The sequence below is a fragment of the Halichoeres trimaculatus genome, unplaced genomic scaffold, assembly GCF_033239565.1.
Source record: "Halichoeres trimaculatus isolate MK-OKI-2021-1 unplaced genomic scaffold, fHalTri1.1 fHalTri1_scaffold_3, whole genome shotgun sequence".
Classification (NCBI taxonomy): Eukaryota; Metazoa; Chordata; class Actinopteri; order Labriformes; family Labridae; genus Halichoeres; species Halichoeres trimaculatus.
In genome coordinates this window covers 28,166,559-28,185,060 of record NW_027437181.1, presented here as the reverse complement: position 1 = coordinate 28,185,060, position 18,502 = coordinate 28,166,559, and the positions used below count along the sequence as shown (strand labels likewise).

The 18,502-nt window shown below is 41.7% G+C and overlaps 1 protein-coding gene across 1 annotated transcript in view; it reads right to left on the bottom strand.

The window, feature by feature from the left end:
* Nucleotides 1-2,700: 2,700 nt before the first annotated feature.
* Nucleotides 2,701-18,502, bottom strand: part of elp4 (elongator acetyltransferase complex subunit 4) — a 66,620-nt gene continuing 50,818 nt past the window's right edge. The window contains exon 10 of the mRNA XM_074665566.1: nucleotides 2,701-3,460. Coding sequence (XP_074521667.1) covers nucleotides 3,332-3,460 — 129 coding nt within the window. The 3' untranslated portion in view covers nucleotides 2,701-3,331. The remainder of the gene's footprint in view (nucleotides 3,461-18,502) is intronic.

Sequence of the window (18,502 nt, the reverse complement as noted above, 5' to 3'; positions counted from 1 at the left end):
CATAAATGCATCATAGCTGCAAATTTAGACATATCTAAATGCTGACAAATGCCAGTACAAGGGCTCCTATTTCACACACAACACCTCCAATTCCCACCAAACAAAGGTGTCCACAATAACAAACCCTCTCCTGATGTATGGGCTGAACCAAGCCGACACAGACCACACAGCACACCGCCACCACACAATGAGAAAGGTCAAGCAATTCACCATCGCTGGCTCTTGTTGTAGCAGAGTTACGATGGTATGAAAAAAAAAAAATTACAGGACCAATGAGGAGGAGGAGGGAGCAGAGAGAAGAAAGAAAAAAAAGTCATGGAATAAAGCAGTCAGTGCCTAGAGCGAGGCAAAGGAGCGATTGTGTGGCAGAGTGAGTTATTTTGCTTCACTTGCTGCCTCAGCAGGGGGGTTGTGTGTGTGTGTGTGTGTGTGTGTGTGTGTGAGAAGTTGTGTTAGAAAGAGAGAGCATCTAAAAAGAAAGGATGTCCAGTAGAGAGTGAGGTCAGGTAACATTCACACAGCACGTAGAAGCACCAAATATCATACTGAAACTGATTAATTCAATTTACACATCTCACTCAATTTTTAACAGTCCAATCAGATTTTTCAGAGCTTTTTCCATCAGTTATTTCTGAAAAGGTTTTCCTATTTTCTGACAGTAATTTCTCCTCTCATTAATCCAGTTTATCACACAGATGTAGGGTGTAGTGAGAGCGAGGAAAAGGAAGAGGAGAACAGGTTAGGCGGCTGTGCTGAGACAGAGGAGGAGCATCAATAATTACACAGGCAGAATGAAAAGGAGGGATTCAAAGTGCAAGAAAGGCTGCAATTAGTGGCAGTCTAAATAATACACAGCTTCAGGATAAAACACTCTGAATTTAATTCTTACGCTGAATAAAGTCAGGCAGTGTAAGTTTCAGTAAAGAGTCAATTAAAACTTTTTATTTGCAACCTGACTTTTTCATTAGACGACATTACTCATTACTCATTACTACAAATATAACAAACCTAGACTGAGGTTAGAGTATTTCTATGTTTGACACATGACGTATAAAAAAATGTTGATGTAATCAGTAACACACAGCTTAGAAGATAGTCCTGCTTTGATGAATCCATGATGGCAGAGAGAGAAATATTCAGTATGGTAAAATGTTTTCTCCTAAATTGTGAGACTCAAATGAAGCAGGGATCTGAAGGCTGTGGTTGTAATCGATAGGACTCGAGCTGTAGCTGCCAAATGACGTGATTTTAAGAGCTTATCTTATACAATGTGTTTTCTCTTGGCTTAAAAGCTTTGTCAGACATTCAAGAAGTAGGTCCTGTAAAATGGGCCAAAGGTGTTGCGTGTTTGTTGGCATCACTTACAGATTTCATTCAATTGAATCGGAAAGCAAATTAATGTAAAAAAATATTAATACATATCTTATTTTGACATTTATTTTCCCCTTTAAATATCTGATGTTGGCCCATGTGCAGGAGACAGTTTCTTGCTGTGGATGAGAGGAGAGACATCAGAAGAGGCACACGCCCTTCAAAATGCCACAGTGCTGACCTGACTGAAGTTCCCGTTTTTGTGAACAAAGCTTTAAATTAATTGACATTTCCCGACAGTGTTACTCATTCACAGTAAAAAGTTGGCATGGCTAATTGTTACCCACCACATTGTTTAAGGATGCATGATCAGCTCTTTTTAAAGGGACAGACTACTGACTAATCGGTTATACAAAGTCATTATGCAGAGCTACAAGAAATAAAGACCAGTCTATGAAAGAGCTCAATTCTCTGTTGTGCATTGGGAAAAACAGAAAATTGTACTTATCTATATCCCGAGAATTGTGAAAAAAAAAAAACCCTCAAAGAATGAAACACTTTTTGTTGGCTGGACAAACCAAGCTGAGTCAAACTGAGAGTCAGATTGTAAAAATAGACATACCAGTAGCACAGCAACATAAACAAATGCCAAAGTGATTTTTTCCCAACATTAATCCACTTTTTGAGTGCACCCTGAATATGTCGACTCCTCAAAGAGAGTAACTTGGAAAAACAGTTTTCATCTTGATGACACTTGCTTTCTGTCACCTGTATCTCTGACCTGTGTACGTCACCTCTCCCTCACAGCCGATTTAAGAGCACTTCATCCATGCATGAACCTGTCAGGTAACACTACACTCTCCCAACACGTGTTGCAGATGCTTACCAATACTGCCACTTTTCACAGGCAAAAATATTCAACGTGGCATCAGCAGCAGACTGCAGCAAACAAAAATGAAACATTTAATTTTTCATGTTGTTGTTTTTTCTTTCCTCTGTTTCTCCATGTCACCATTTGACCTAATTTGTTCTTTTGGGCTTGTCATGGCAGAGCAGCTCATCCAGCAAACATGCCTGATGAGGTGTGAAGCCTGCACCCAAATCTAGCTCTCCTACCCTCTGCCCACATTCCTGCTCTGCTCTCCAGCGAGCTGGAGGTAGACGTCACTTACCGGCACAGTCTCAGGGTCAGACGGAGGCATCGCTGCTCGAACCTGAAACCAGCGAGGCAGACCAGAAATCAGTCATTCATAACACACTCACTTTACACACTCACACAATCAGCCATTTAAAGAGGTGCTAGAGTAGATATTAAAGAAAGAACATTTGATGCATATTTTGTTTATATGTTCTTTTATTGAACTATACAAAAAGACATTTTATCACACACTACTTTAGTACACGATTGAGCCAGACAGGAGTGGTTGCTTGTTTTGTAAAGTAGAGCATGCAGTTCAATTATTTAATGTTTTCCAAGCCTGAGAGTTTGTAAAGACTGAACAATATTCCAGGATGCTATTTTACTCATATTCAGAGTCTCCGGGGGCAGAAAACACTAAATGTACCAAATCCTAAATGAGTCCCCAATCTTAGATTTTAAATTGAGGAAAATGCCGGTTGCAAATTCTCTTCCTTCATGGAAAGCTTTGAAAAACTGTAGGATTCAGATTCTCCCAATTTAGAGTGGGGAAAAACAAACTGTGGGTATAAAAAACCCTTAGCTGAATGAACCCCACATAGAGTGGAATGTGCAAACGCTGTAAGAGTCTTGAAGAGTAAATTAACAGTAAGTTTAAATAAATAAAAAGGATTTTTCTGATGAAAAGTGTGTGTTATGAGAGAAGCTGCTGTGGATGTTTAGGTCATCACCCCTGGCTGGCACAGTTGGCAGGTGGTAAAGGCTGGCAGGGTTATCACTGTTGACATCATGTGGGCGAGGGAACAACCTGGTCACCGTGGTTAAGAGGACAACGCCGCAGCATTCCAGGTGTTGGTTGCCCGTGGCGACTGTGTGGGAGTTCTAGAAGTCCAGGTGTTTGTTGCCGGAAGTGCTGCTGCCACAGGCAGAAGCCACGGTGTGTGCTCCTGCCAGCTCCCCCCTGCTCACACGACTCACCGTCTCAGACAAGTCTGGAGGCAAATGTAGTCTCTGCAGAAATCAGAGTGTGGGAGAAAGGGGACGGGGGTATTAGATCAGCTCGTATGGAGAAAATAGAAAGCACTACAGTCAGTGGATCAGCATACAGTAGATGGTTCGCTTCAGCAATGTTTATTCACAGAAAGCCATGTTGGGTTGAAATTGCATTAGATGCTTCAGCACTCCCCTCAGCACTGGCAGCGCAGAGTAAACCTGCTAGCGTGCTGCTAAATGCTTCAGAGAGCTTTAGGTCTGTTACAGCTCACAGGGAATATGTGTGTGTGTGTCTATGCATGTATGCATGTGTGTGTGTGAGGTAAGGGTATTTGCAGATTTGTATCAGGGACACAACAGCGTGCATGTATGATGTAACACAAGAGCAAGTGTGTTCAGATAGAAACTCACATGCAACATCTGGATTTGATTCTTTGTTTACTGTGTTTGCAGCACAGATGATTATGCTCAGCTAACACCAGAGTCAAGCCTTTGAGCCGTTTCATAGTCCAGCTTATCTATGGAGCAGCCCTGTGCCAACTCAAAGCACAAAGACGCCAAGAGGTTAATGAGGGCCACTCATGGAAAGCCCTTTAACACCAACACGCTAACTAATATAAAGCTTAAGAGGGGCTACACTGCTCTGCTCGCTCCAAGAAAGGCAGCCACTTGCACTCTGCGAACAAAGTCTTGAGGAGTTGCTGAGAGCGTGAGAGGAGGTGAAGTATCTCCAGAGTCAAGTGTGCTCCTGACAATGGTGCTGTGTAGCATGGAGCTCGAGTGCCTGTCGAGGAAGTTAAATCTGAATACAAGCATCCCGGGTACAAGAGGAGTTAAACCCTGTAATTTGTTCCTGAAAGAAACTGCCGTGACATCTGAAACCCACTGGTCAAAGCCTGCTCTCCCACCCCACCCCAGTCCTCTAAACCCTCCCTGCTGCCGAATCCTCAACCCCTCCAGACGTGCAGCTTTGGAGCCTTCCACACCCGCAGATACTTATCTATTTCTTAATGAGTAGGTGTTTGGGTACAGGGTTTAGCAGCGTCATTACTAAAAGATAATTCAAAAGAAGGCGACACTCTTTACCCCTCTAGGGGAGACTACTTCCTTCCTTTGCTTAATACTTTTTCTTTAAGAGCATTAGGACACCTGAGTGTGAGCCCAAAATGTCTCTACATCACTGATGTTCATGTCAGATATGAGTCCCTGAGCTTCTGCTACTGTGGCTCTCAGGTTGAAGGCGTCAAGTGGTCTCCTCTCTGTTGAACATATGACCTTTGTGTGTGTGAGAGTGAGTCAGGAAAGCGTTTGTAAGACAAACAGAGGAAACAAGAGGAGCAGTCTTCATGCAGCCCTGCAGATTATCTGAGGCAGGTGAGCTCTGAGACATTGTGAGGGACCTATAATTTAATGTAAGGTGGTAAAGGTAAGGTTACAGAGGACTTAAGGAGGCATGGGAGGAAGATTCCCAGTGTGAGAGGAGACAGGGGATGTATAATGAGCATGAACTCTTGTGACACCACATGAAGGATGAAGAACTTGTTAGAAATTTGATGAATTTGGAAAACTTACTGTGTGCAACTCTTTCTCCGACTCCCTCCTCCCTTTTTCTCTCGCAGTTACACACACACACACACACACGCGCACACAAACATTCATGCAAACTCATATATTGGCCTTGAGGGGGCCTCCAGAAGCTCTGCCCTGATTCCAGCCCTGCCAGACCTCACCTGCGTAACCTTTCGTGTCTTCAGCTCACTCGAGTGTGATTGAAAAAGAAAAACAATGCATTGATCAAGCCTGGACTCAGTCCTGCTTAGTGCACTGCAGCGGAAACACGGTAGAGAGAGGGGTAGGAGAAAAATCAATCACATATACATCATCCTCAGTGGGTGAGTAAAAAAAAAAAAAAAAAAAAAAAAAGACATCACACCGTTGTCTGGCTGTCACGCACCCACAGGCCTGCCTGCACCGTGTCTGTTTGGCTCTGGGCTCTGTGAACCCACTGAGCATGTGCAGAGCGAAGGTCAAAGCAATCCAGAAGTGTAGCTCAGCTCCTCTAACCTTTGAGTTCAGGGGCAGATGAGAACAATCAATGGTAACATCAAAGTTGGAGGGAGGAGCAGACAAAACCAATCGATCGGTTTGACACACACACAGGGAATAGAGAGCCTGGTTACTGTCGGCAACCTTGGTGCACATCAGCGACAGCCAATAGCTGAGAGCTGATAAATTATTGGCTATCAGAGCCTTGAAAACATACTTTTTATAAACTTCCACCTGACATAAAGTAACTTCACATCACTACCAATGCAAGCTAAAGGGAAAATCCAAGACGAGCTGATTTCTCACTCTGATTCTGAAATTTACACAAGGATATGATCCAAGTTCAGTGATAGGCCAACTGTGGGGCTGCCCCGAACATTTGCATTGACACCAAATGAATGGAGGTCAATGCAGGACTCAGACAGACATAACCAGGGAGGCTCTGAGTCTGTTTCCCAACGACCTGCACACTCCATGATGTAAACAAGGACATCCGGAAAACCCTCAGAGGCATAGTGGGGTGTATGTGTGTGTGAAGTCTTTCTCTGCTGCCTGGCAACCTTCACGAGGGTGTAGAAAGAAAAAAAAATAAGAGAGGGGGGTAGTTGGATGGGAGTGGATGGCGGGAAAATGGACCATTGGCTGTGGTGCATTGGCAGAAGAGGGGGGTCGAGAAAATGGATGTGTGCCACAATGTTAGTGTGAGGGAGTGTGTGTGTGTGTGAGAGAGAAAGAGATGTGATGTCAGTGTTCCCTCCCTGGTGGCGGGCAGGGGTAAAGGTCTGTGGTTCAGCTCCACTCCACAGCCAGAGGGGCTGGGGCCATGCTGGCAACAGGGTGAGGGGTGACAAAGCTCCAAAGGAGCGCTAAGCACTTGAAATGAGCCCTCAGGGCCGGCCCACGGACTAGCTTTGCCTAAGAGGGTTACTAATATCACCCTACAATGGACAATTCCCTTCAGCTTACTAAACACCCAAAGACCCAGCTCTTTAGGAATATGTCGTTTCATGCTGCTTGTAACAGATCGTTAACGATCTCCAAACACTGTTTTTTGTTGTGGCTGGAAATCCAGTCATCGTTTCGTGGATCAGGAAAAATCTGAGTCTGGGAGGATTTTGCTTCAATTCAACTGCGAGAATTAAAACGTTATATAATGTAAAAGTATTCAACAATCCGAAGAACCACTTTTTCCAACTGGAGCTTAAACACGACTCACACAAAGCAACACCATCAAAGGCATTCCTCTGCTAGTAACGGCTTGCTAATGACCGGAGTATTAGGTGCTAATTTAACGAGTCATTTATTCCATAGGGTTTAGCCACACTTTCAAATAGCCCGTGTCACTGTACAGCTTAGAACTATGGGAAACCCAACACCTTATTGGAACACATGATGCCCGCTCTGGCTGCTCCAATCAGATTAGCCAATGGTGGAACATGCTCATGGAAGTGACACGATGTTTACCATAAACACCTACTTAACACAATTATTGTTGTGATTTAGTCAGCATAATATAAGCTCTATTAAGCCCATGAGGTGAGAAAAACTGCACATTGTATCAGCTAAAGTTATTACAGTAATGACAACAAACGTTGACTAAGCAAGGCCACATATTGTTGTAATGCTTGAAAGAGAAATGTTGGTTCTTAAAAGGACTCAAATCACAGTATACTGTTACTGAGGACGATCTTTACACCACAGGTTCAGCGTTCATGGACAGCAGTCACATTGGAGGTCATACCTTTAACCAACTCATTTCCCTGAGCAGAGCAGCAGCAGTGCAGCAGCAGTGCAGCCACTTTTAACTAATGTGTACAGCAGTCTGATACACCAGGTCAGTGTCCCCCACTTCCAGCCCCATTTTTAAAACCAGTCAAGGTCAGAACAGCAGCAAAACAAAACTGGTAAAAATATACCAGTCTTGCTGGCCAATCCAGTCACTAAACCATCTAAATCACCTCCTGGTGCTGTAATCCCTCACACCTCTAAAGTTACATGGCATTGTGTGGGAAATCATTCGCTGGACCTATAGAAACTTGTGCTAATGTTATTACAGCCAAACCCACATAATGAAGTGATGCAACTTTCTATTCATGAAGCAAACTCATCATCACATTTAGAGGAGAAATGTCTGAGTATCCTTCCTCTGCATTGCCATGCAAAAAAAGCAGAAAGTACACAGCATGGATCCCATCACTTTGGTAACTCTAGCCCAACTGAGCCTAACAAAGCTGAGCAGAAGCTCTTGCTTCCTCTTCTTTTGTGCTGGCAAAGAGTGCAACACGATACCCGACCTTGCCCTGAGAATAACCTGTAGACAAGTTCTTTCAACTCAAGCTTTGTCATTTCACAGAAATTCTTAGTCAATTTATACCTACCTCATTCTTACTTAATGTTAATTTTTTTTAAATCAAAGAACTGCCAAAAGAGAGTTTTAGCACATTACACATTCTTCCAATTCTTCACTATAAGTAGCTCACAACCATGGCACAATTAAACTTAATTGGTCAATTCAGCATCAGTTAGATTATCACATCTGAGGTGATGTAGGTTCTCAAACTTCTCACAAAGCCATACATGTTGTTTAGGGGTGTCTTGAGGAATCCCTTTTAACTTCTGATACAATACTGATATTGCAGCCTTGAGTATTGGCTGATATTGTTATGATACGATATCAGCACAAATTACGCATACTTTTATTACTTATTTAGTATGGAATATTGGAAAAAAGTCTGTTGAAGTGTTTTTACTCAAACTCATTGATGAAGTTCGGTTGTCTTAAACTGTCCCGGTTCTGTATCACCACAGGAAACTAATGCATGACAAGTTTTGCAGTAACTGCAAAGTCTTTTTTGGACTTTAACATAAAAAACTGCCACACAGCCGACATCATTCCTACTCCATGTCACTTTGTCAGCACCTTGGCACATGTGGTCTGCATGCTGGATTAAAGTGCTGGAATGGAGTCAGAAACTCACTGCTTGTTTCACAGTGCCTATATCAGAGGTTTCAGATGCAGACCGATATAATCAGAGAGTCAATTTTTTTGTTTATATCAGACTGAAATCAGATATCAAATATCAGAATGAGACACCACTAATGGAGTTTCAAACATTGCAAACTTCAGAGTTTTGTAAGTAAATGAGGGGCATAAAAAGAGACAGAGAAGATGAAATAAAAAGAAACAAGTGCACAGGAGCCCATCTCCAGTTCCTATTTGCTAATAGTGTGATGGTCACCTGCTCACCGTGTCACCTACTGTTTGATCCAGGATAATCTGAACGGCAGGCATACAGACATTCAGGCGGACTGACAGCAAGACAGATACAGACACAGGCTCCTCATCTCTTCTGCTTCATGGCTAATGCATCTGACAGAGTAGGCAGCAGGCAGGCAGAAGGATGAGTAAGCATTTTGAGTGTAATTATATTCCTGAACACTGGAAGAATTGGAGAGGACTAATAAGTGAGTGAATTTCCATTAAAAGCGAGCATGTCCAAACAGGAAATTGATTAGCTGACAATATTTTCAAGCTTTTTTAATACCTAATGGAATGCTTATTCCTGTTCTGTTGAATAGCCCGCTCCTCAGTTACCCTTCACGCTCCACGGGCTGATGTAAAACAGCAGATGATAGTATCTGTCATGTTACTAAACATGACATGCATGGGAATCAGTTAGCTCAGATGTGCATCTGAATAACCAAATGGACAAACAAGGGCCAAAGTGTAACTGTGCTGTAACACAACAACTTGACTTGTTATCTCAGTCGTCATCATCTTCAACTGAACCCTCCTCTGGGGGGCTCCGCTCGGGCCTGTCAAGAGCTTTGACGGAGGGAAGCAGTGTGGGGCCATTTTGTCTCTTTTCAGTTTGGTTTTGTTTCTCTTTGGAGGGCAGTGTTGGTATGGACCGTGGGCGTTGTAGGGTGAGGGGGTGAGGGCACATTGACCCCAGTGGTGGTGGGTAGTAGGAGGGGGGGTTGTTGGTGTTATGGACTTGGGCAGAGTGCTGGTTCGCCCCTGGAGTGACATGGTGCCCGAGGAGAAAGGGAAGGGAATATAGGGCGGAGAGTACAAACATGTCTAAGTGCTGCCTTCACTACCGATTGGCCCATAGCAAAGAGCACGGCTGCATGGGTTATGACAGCATATCTGGGGGACCTCTTGTGCCCTCAACCCCTTCAAACACACATTTTACCCCTGGAACCATGACTCTGATATAAACCTCCTCAGGTTCAAACACCACTGACACGTTTGGTGAAAGCAAAGGTTTTATAGTGCTGTGTAGTCAGCTAACGCAATCACTCACAGGAAAACAACACCACACAACTGTTTTTACCTTAATAGCACATGGCTATTGAGCTTGACCCTGTACTCATTTCTTTAAATCTTCCATAACTACATTTTTGACCCAAATGCACTCCAAAAAACTGTATCACCAGAGTATTACAGGGAGTGTTTAACACTTTTGCTTTGCACTTGTTGCTTCAGCACAGACAGTCAGGTAATCACCTGTTCAAATGTATTGTTGAAAGCCGAGAATTATGGCTGCGTTATGTCAAAGCTGAAGCTCAGCTGCCCACCACTGGTCAGGGTTGTATCACCACTTGAAGGCTAAAATGTTATGTTGCTTTATGTGGCACTCTTTCTGATCCAGAAAATGGTGAAGATGTTGGGATGGCTGTGGTTAATAAGGTTAGGGATGATGGAGCTAGCTCTGCTAACATTAGCGACACTCAGTCAAGCTATTTGTCAGTGTTTACTCACAAACTATGAGCTTCTGTTCAATAAATTGTGCTGAATTTAATCATTTTATTACGTTTATGTTTTTTTTGTTAACATGTTAAAATTTGACTTAAAATTCTGTTGAAGTTCTTTGGGCTTAATAATAATGGCCAATTACGTATAAAAGCTATATGTTACATACAGGGGTAAATATCCTTGTGGACAGTATAAGAGGAGCTAAAAATTAATAAATAATGCCATGTTTATTGTTGTGAGCCTTTGCTGTGATAGGTTTTTGCTCGCTACTTCTAAAAATGTTTGTATATGTGGTCGTTTAACTCAAGCCCCAATTCTCTGTGTTGTTGCTTCTAAAGCCCTTTTCACACATCTCATCCTGGTATCTCCAGGATAGTTTCAGAACTTTTCAAGCCTGCTTTTCCCACGTGTTCTTCAAAGAGTAACTACATCTACATATCTGAGACTTTATCACAACTCTGGATGTTCAGTTTGGTTAAGATGAGAGGTGGTAGCTGAACAGCAGGAACAGCAAGAAGAGGAAGACTTGTCTTCTGTAGGGAGGACTGTCTTTGTTTTTAGATATGTACAAAGGACACTGCAAAAAGGAGGGATTAACCTGTTTCAATATTAACCAACTGAAGTTGTCACCCTCTGCAAGGGGCAGGTGCATTTTGTTTGGTGTGACCTGCAGGGAACAAAGAAAATCAAGTGATATCTGGCAGGTTTTGTCCTGTGTAGAAAACTATACGGGATACCTGCCTGAGAGAGAGTTGTTTTACTGTATTTTATGACGAACTAGGTTTCTCATTTTTATCTACAATTACAGCATAAAAGTATCAAAATGAGTCCATTGCAGAAGAAAAGGTGTTGCTAAAGCTGCCAAAGAAGAATTTGGTTTTGTTTATGTCTCACATGAAGGGGTGTCTTCATTGATAATTGAGTTGAAAAGAAAAACAGTAACAGGCAGATCTCTGACTGCATGCTCAACCTATGTAGGGATTGTTTGTATGACAGTCGTCCTTATTTGTTTTCATTATTGGACAAATCAGACTGCAGTTTATTTCCTTCACTTAAGATCTGATTGTTATAATACACCACACTCCATAATCTAATGGCTCACTTTTGTTCACATACTCATCTTTGTATTCACATTCACTTTGTTCGTCAGTCAGAGAGTAAATACAGTATGTTTAATTATTAACCTGATCAATATTCAGGGCCCATAGTTACTGCGTCCTAGGGTAATCACTAAGCTCAGATATGCACATGTGCTGTGACAGAGCTCATATTAATTATAAAGGATAAAAACTAAGTCCAAACATATTATCGCTACAAATATTAACAGAGGTAGAGAGGTAAATGAGCAAATTCTAGTCTTCTGTAGAGTTCTATAAAATGAGAGTACACCTGAACTGAACGTGAAAGTTTTCCTTTGTTTTTCTTCATTATCAGACTAACATGTGAATGATTACACTTTAAATCTTCTAGATTGTAAAAAAACAAGAACAAAATATTTATTACATAAATAAAATAAGTGGCTCCTTTCAAAAATAGAGTAAAGGTTGGTTAAAAAGTTTCAAGTTAAAAGGTTTCATGAGAAATTGGTGCCTATAAGTTAAATCAGTATTATTTAATATGTTTGATGAACAAAATTCTCTGAGGCAGGACCCACATAGAATTTTGTGAAATAAGTAAATGTGCTATAACCAAGATTACCATGAAATTGTGGTTATTACTCAGGCTACCAATAAGTCTCTAGTTGTGGTGTGCTAAATTGCAAAAAGAAAAAAACTACGGTGGAGACGAATAAAGTGCAGCTGCGATAAGCAGTAAAGAGTACAGAGCAAACAAACTCAACCTCAACAGTGTCCTATTTGAGTTCACATATGTAGTCCAGTCTGATACTGTAAAGATTTTTTTCAGGAGTGTAGTGCATGTGTGAAAGGGGCTGAGAGACCAACCCACAAAAACTGGATGAAATACCCAAGATCTGTGTGCAGGTAAAAATCTGACCATTTATCTCTAAAACTCACCACATTATACTTCTGTCTTATTTTCTTACACCAAAACTAAACCATGAATCAAACTTGAGACTGAATGACAAATGATTTCCACAGTTCCTGACTGGTTGTTTACAGTAACACAAAGAAAAAAGTGAGAAAGCCTATTTCCCAAAATATTCCAGTGGAATCGTTTTGTGAACTGGTTCTGTCAGTGCTTCAGACACTAAAAAACAAAAGCCAGAGCATTACCAAGGCTATTTTGTCATGTATTATTCATCCTCTCTTTCTGTGTTGCACTCAGCCTACAAGCTCACAGCCATGTACAAAAACAGACAGACAGACGGACACACTGCCACTTGCTTATGCATGTGTCACACAGAGGTATTTACAATACAAGCACACAAAGCAGGCTGGGACAGCCGAGCTTTCCTGAGCCCAGCCTTTCCCTGCACAGAAAACTCTGTTTCCCCTTCGTCCTTTGCAATGTGATGGGAGTTCAGGCAGTTTACAGGCATAACATTTGGCAAAGCGAAAGGTTGTCTGGAGGTTACTGTGTCAGCACGGGTAAGTGGCTGACCTCTTGGGAGGGGCGGGGGCAACCACACTCACAGAGGAATAGTCTGCTGTCGAGTTACTAGGAGGCTGGGGTGGAATAGGACAGAACTGGGTAAACAACGACAGATGATGGGAAATTATTACGTATAATTTATGTGAGGTTTGGCGGAAATGGTGACCTAACGATTTGCATAAGAGCCAGAACTTCACCAGAACTGGTGCTGCACAGCCCGCATACAAGCAGTGCATCCAGAAAGTATTCACAGCGTTTCACTTTTTCCACATTTTGTTATGTCACAGCTAGTGCTGTCAGGTGATTAAAAAAAATAATCTAGTCAATTATCTGATTTCTAGTTAATTAACTACATTTTAATCTCATATCTGTTTAAGGTCTCCAAGTAAAGAATCGGAATTCTGGGACATTACAAAGTTGTAGTGCATGACTAATCAAATACACAAAGCAGAGACGATTTGTAAATACACATTTTTTTCAACTGGCCAATATCTAAAATATCCGTGTTCGCTGCCATTGAAGTCCATTGACGTCAGTTTGATTGCAACTGTTTACCGTGTCTACAGAAGTAAATTGTGTTTTTCAGCCGGGGGGGAGTTAGGGTCTGGTAGAGCTTGTCAATTAAAATCATGTTCGTAAACTACTGTGGGTGAGAGCGGTGCACTCTTTGGATGAGAGCTCAGCATGGATATGAGGAAAAAATGAGAGATGACAGAGACACAGAGACGCTGCAAGTCAGAAAAGTTCAGGCAGCTCACGCTCCAACGATGCATTGCGGTTGTTCAGAGAGAAAGAGCAGCGCCATCGTGAGAAAAGACGACTGAGATCATGGAGAGGATCAAAGGATGGAGCGCCCGAGATGAGCGCAACCAAAAAAAGTGTGTTTGTTTGTTTTTCGGATCAAAAACAGGAAGAGAGACATAAAGGGAGGGAGTTCACTCTTCTTAGGTAGTTTTGTTGTTTACATAGTGAGAGAAAACAATATTATTTGGGTCTTGAAAGATCGTACAAGAGAGTCTAGAAATGGCTGGCAGCCAATGAGTTAATCGCGTTAAATTTAATATTTTTGTTGATGCACCATTGGCAGCAACTACAGCCTCAAGTCTTTTTGATTTTATGATGCACCAGTCTTTGGGCAGTTTGGCCCATTCCTCTTTGCAGCACCTCTCAAGCTCCATCACGTTGGATGAGGAGCATCGGTAAACAGCCATTTTCAGATCTCTACAGAGATGTTTGATCAGATAGAAGTCTGGAGTCTAGCTGGGCCACTCAAGGACATTCACAGAGTTGCCCTAAAGCCACTGCGTTAAAATCTGGGCTGTGTGCTTGGGTTGTTGTCCTGCTGAACCATCCAAGATGAACCATAGTCCTATTCTGGGGTCAAAAGCTCTCTGGAGAAGGTTTTCAACCAGGTTGTCTCTGTACATTGCTGCATTCATCTTTCCCTCAATCCTGACTTGTCTCCCCGTTCCTGCTGCTGAAAAACATCCCCACAGCATGATGCTGCCACCACCATGCTTCACTGGAGGGACAACATTGGCCAGATGATGAGTGGTGCCTGGTTTCCCTCCTTTCTGTCATGTTGTCATTATAGGGTGTTGTGTGCAGAATTCTGAGTAAAAAAAATGATTTATTCCATTTTTGAAAGAGGCTGTAACATAATAAAATGAGGAAAAAGTGAAGTATTGTGAATACTTTAAGGATGCACCAGAGCACATGGATTACATCTTTCTTGTACTGTGGCCAATTTTAGTCCCTCTAATCTGGGCCTGAATGAATCTATATTGTCAAAAAGGTGTAAAAAGAAAATGACCTTAGAGCAGAAGGGATTTACTGTTCAGCTGAAGCATTACTGACGGGCTGACAGCCTGAAAAATAAGTGATGGAATCCAAAAACTTTTATGGCTTGTGGTCAAAGACTAGGGTGTAGATTTTCTATATTGATGAAGCTGAAGTCTCCAACAGTTACTTCGATTTCTCACAGCAGAGTACAGAAGATGAAACTCAACAGAAATATTGATAACAGTCAATAAAAGACAATTATGTACTTTTTCTGTAACTCCAGACAAGAAAACAAGATTAAAGCATAAAGAAACTTTAATTTTACATCAATGGCTCCATCTACTCTTACAATTAAGAAGCAGGTTTTTGTATTAGTATATAAAGGCTCTGTTGCTGCTTCACACATCATATTGAGACCCAGAGTTCCCACAACTTATTATAAGAGGTACATGGTGAGAACAGAAGTAGCTCAACTGAAGTCAAAATAACTGGAAAGATGGTAAAGATAGATAGATAGATAGATAGATAGATAGATAGATAGATAGATAGATAGATAGATAGATAGATAGATAGATAGATAGATAGATAGATAGATAGATAGATAGATAGATAAAATACTTTATTAATCCCTGAAGTGAAATTAATGTAATGAATACATGCAAATGCATCTGTTGATCTGTTGTACTTAAGAAAGGTTTATGCTTCTCATCTTCTCAAAGAACAGTCTTATACGATAATGTTCAGAGGTTGGCGTTGATACTTTTGATGTCTTTGTGCTCATACCTATGTGTAAGAGTGTGTATGTTTGCATGCATCCGTGTCTGTTAGTCGGCCCGGATGAATAAAGGGGGGTGGGTATAATCCATCACCAGTTGATAGTCCTCACAAAAAAGGAGCCCTTTTTGCTGAGAGGACAGCCCTTGTGTGGACAAAGACCACCATACTGGGGACTTCATAGGACCCAGCTGAAAAGGTGTTGCCCAGAGTAACCCCATTCACATTAACAGGCATGCTGGCCAAAGCCAGTCATTACTGCTGACTTGGACCAGCCGGGCCACACATAGACCAGCCTAGAGCCTCTAAGGCCATTCACTCCACATCAGCCCACAGGCAAACAGCTTCAACTCTGCCACTGGGGAGCTTTCAGATTTGTTACTATTCTATTCGACTGTCCGTCTTGAGGGCTTCAATATACACTGCCTTTGAGTAAATTCATAAGAGGCAAGAATATACGGTTTTAAAGGGAGACATTTGACCCTTGTCTATTCATTAAAATGTCGTGAAAAAAGGTCTTTCAATTATAAATGAAGACGAGATTTGAACTTTTGGTGCTCTAACCCGTCCCTCTTACATTCTAAATATGGTCAGCCTAAAAGAAGACAACCCCAGATTGCAAAAGTTTACCTGACAGTCACTGGTTAACAAATTATCATTAGCATGACCCACACTAAAATATTTTTTTTAAAATCCTAACCCCATATGTAATGACAAACCAGGAGAGATTTTATTTCTATTGTGTAAGGATAAAATCAATATGATCAACACCGCACATCACACACTCTCTTGAAGTCAAATGTGGCTTTAGAAAAAAATCATGGCTGACAAGCTGCATGTTGCTAACTGTTTGGATCATCCATCCTACGAAATGTGTAAAATGTTAATGCTGGATCGTGACAATGGATGGATGGATGATGTCCATCAAACGTTATGCTTTTGTGGCTTCCACTGTCACCACAGCTGTGATTTTTGTGCCTCTTTCTTCAGTCAACCTGTATCCTGATTGGCTGTCATTCCTTTCTATGAGACAGTCTACAGAGTGCGACCATAGATGGTATAAAACATGGATATAGTCTCCCCGGAGTCACCCTTCTGTTTCTGAAATGGAAAATGGAGCACATCAGCTACCGCGGCCATATTGGTAGTGGCAAGGGCTTTGCATGCAGCTATGGGACACCTGTTGGTCACGTGACCCTGAGCTGTGCCTCTTAATGGGGGAGCTCGCGATCTTAATATCCTCTGAACGGCAGAGTTGGAAAAAAATTCACCCCCCGTACAGTGTGTGCCGATAGTGAAATTAACAATTCAGACAGGAGACATTTTTTGAACCAGGCTGTAAATAGGATCATTTCTGCTTTGAAAACATTTTTTTGGCTTGGTGTGTATGTGACTTCCTGTACTTCCGGAGCCAGCCTCAAGCGAACACTTGAGAAACAGCAGATTTTAGCACTTCCGCATTGTCTCATATTCTTAGACCAGAGGTTGCTGCTTGAGTGTGACCAGTAACTTCTACTCAACAGGACATTTGATGATAAATAGTGACTGTAACACTCAATCATGATAGGGGGAAAGTAAAGCCAAATCTCTCACTCTTAACATACCTCACATCACAGGGAAATCTTGCAAGATACTCTTCAACAAACCAGGACTTTGGGCGAGTGTTTAGAGGGAAGCATCCACCCAAAATGAGCCACATTATCTTGCAGGGTACCCCTCTTGAGTTTGGGAGGTCAACAAAAAGGCATCCATCCCCCCAGGCTTGACATAAAATCGATCTGAAATTGCACTTGTAACGATAAATGAAATATTTGTGCAAGTGCTGGTTAATTCATGACACAGAAATGCTGCACAATTCCTATAAAATGACACTTTGGTGCCTTGCCAACTTGTGACATTTGGGAATACGTTTTCATCAAGACAGCAAAGGGTTTAAAGCTGAACAGAATGAATAGAAAATCTGAAAAGCAACACGTTGCTGTTATATTCAGGTTTCTCCTCTTTCAGCTGTGAGCCTCTGAAATGAGGTCACTTCTCTCACAGTCGAACAACTCAAACCTTTCGTTCCACTAATCTACTGAACTCTTGACGACACTCTAGAAAACCCAAAATTGGCCTTTTTGAGTTGTCCTTCAGGATGCAAATTTGATGTATAACAGAAAAACATGCAGAAAGGAAAATCTCAACTTAACATGACAAACACAAATGTAGATATGGAAAAACTCCCCTTGTAAAAAAATTCAAATGTAAGCTAAAAAAATACATATATTGCATTTAAAGTAGCTACTTAAATTTATTATGCATTGCATGCTTTGACGCACCTCACTCTCATACGCCCTTTCCCTCTCCCGCTATTTCCTCTCCCTTCCTCCACCTCCACCTCTGTTCTCTGCAGTACGCTCCCCGTGGGCAGGTGGTTGTGTAAATTTAGCCACAGCTAGGTGAAGTGCTTCCTGGGTAGACTGTTGGCAAAGCCACCTTTGGGGTGTTTGAGATGTCAGAGGGAATGAGACATCACCCCGGCTGCCCTGTCAAAAAATTCACCACCTTCCATTTCCCCCGTAACCTCTAGGTCAAAGAGGCACTGTGGGTGACAGGGAATGCTTGTTTTGTGTTTTCTAATTTAGCCTGAAACACACCAGCCTTTGCCTAACCTAGAGCGCTGGCTTAGTGTTAATTGTAAAACATTACTAAAGCCATTAAAAGAGTGAGCCAGGGCCTGAGGGGGACACATGCTAAAGTTGAGAATCAGAGGGATGGTGCTAAATGCATGTGATGCCCTCTGAAGGAGCGGCTGAGGGCTGATTCTGCAGAGCATTTCTAGAGTTTATCAAGAAGATAAAATATTAAAAATGAATGTAAAAAGAGAAATGACGTAACAACGGCCATCTAAATGTCCAATTATATTGTCAAAAATGATGTTTTAAATATGCAGATGTGAATTAATGAACAGATTCTAAAAATTTCATCATTCATGACACAGTTTCCAAAATTTGAACAGCACCCAGATGTCAATAAAACATTGTTTTCTGAAGCAAATGATAGCTCCTCATGAAACTAGATGAATTAAAGTGATAAAAAAGTAAAAATAACTCTGGAGAAAGGGAGTTTAAAGTGTTGTAACAAATTAACACTGACTTGTG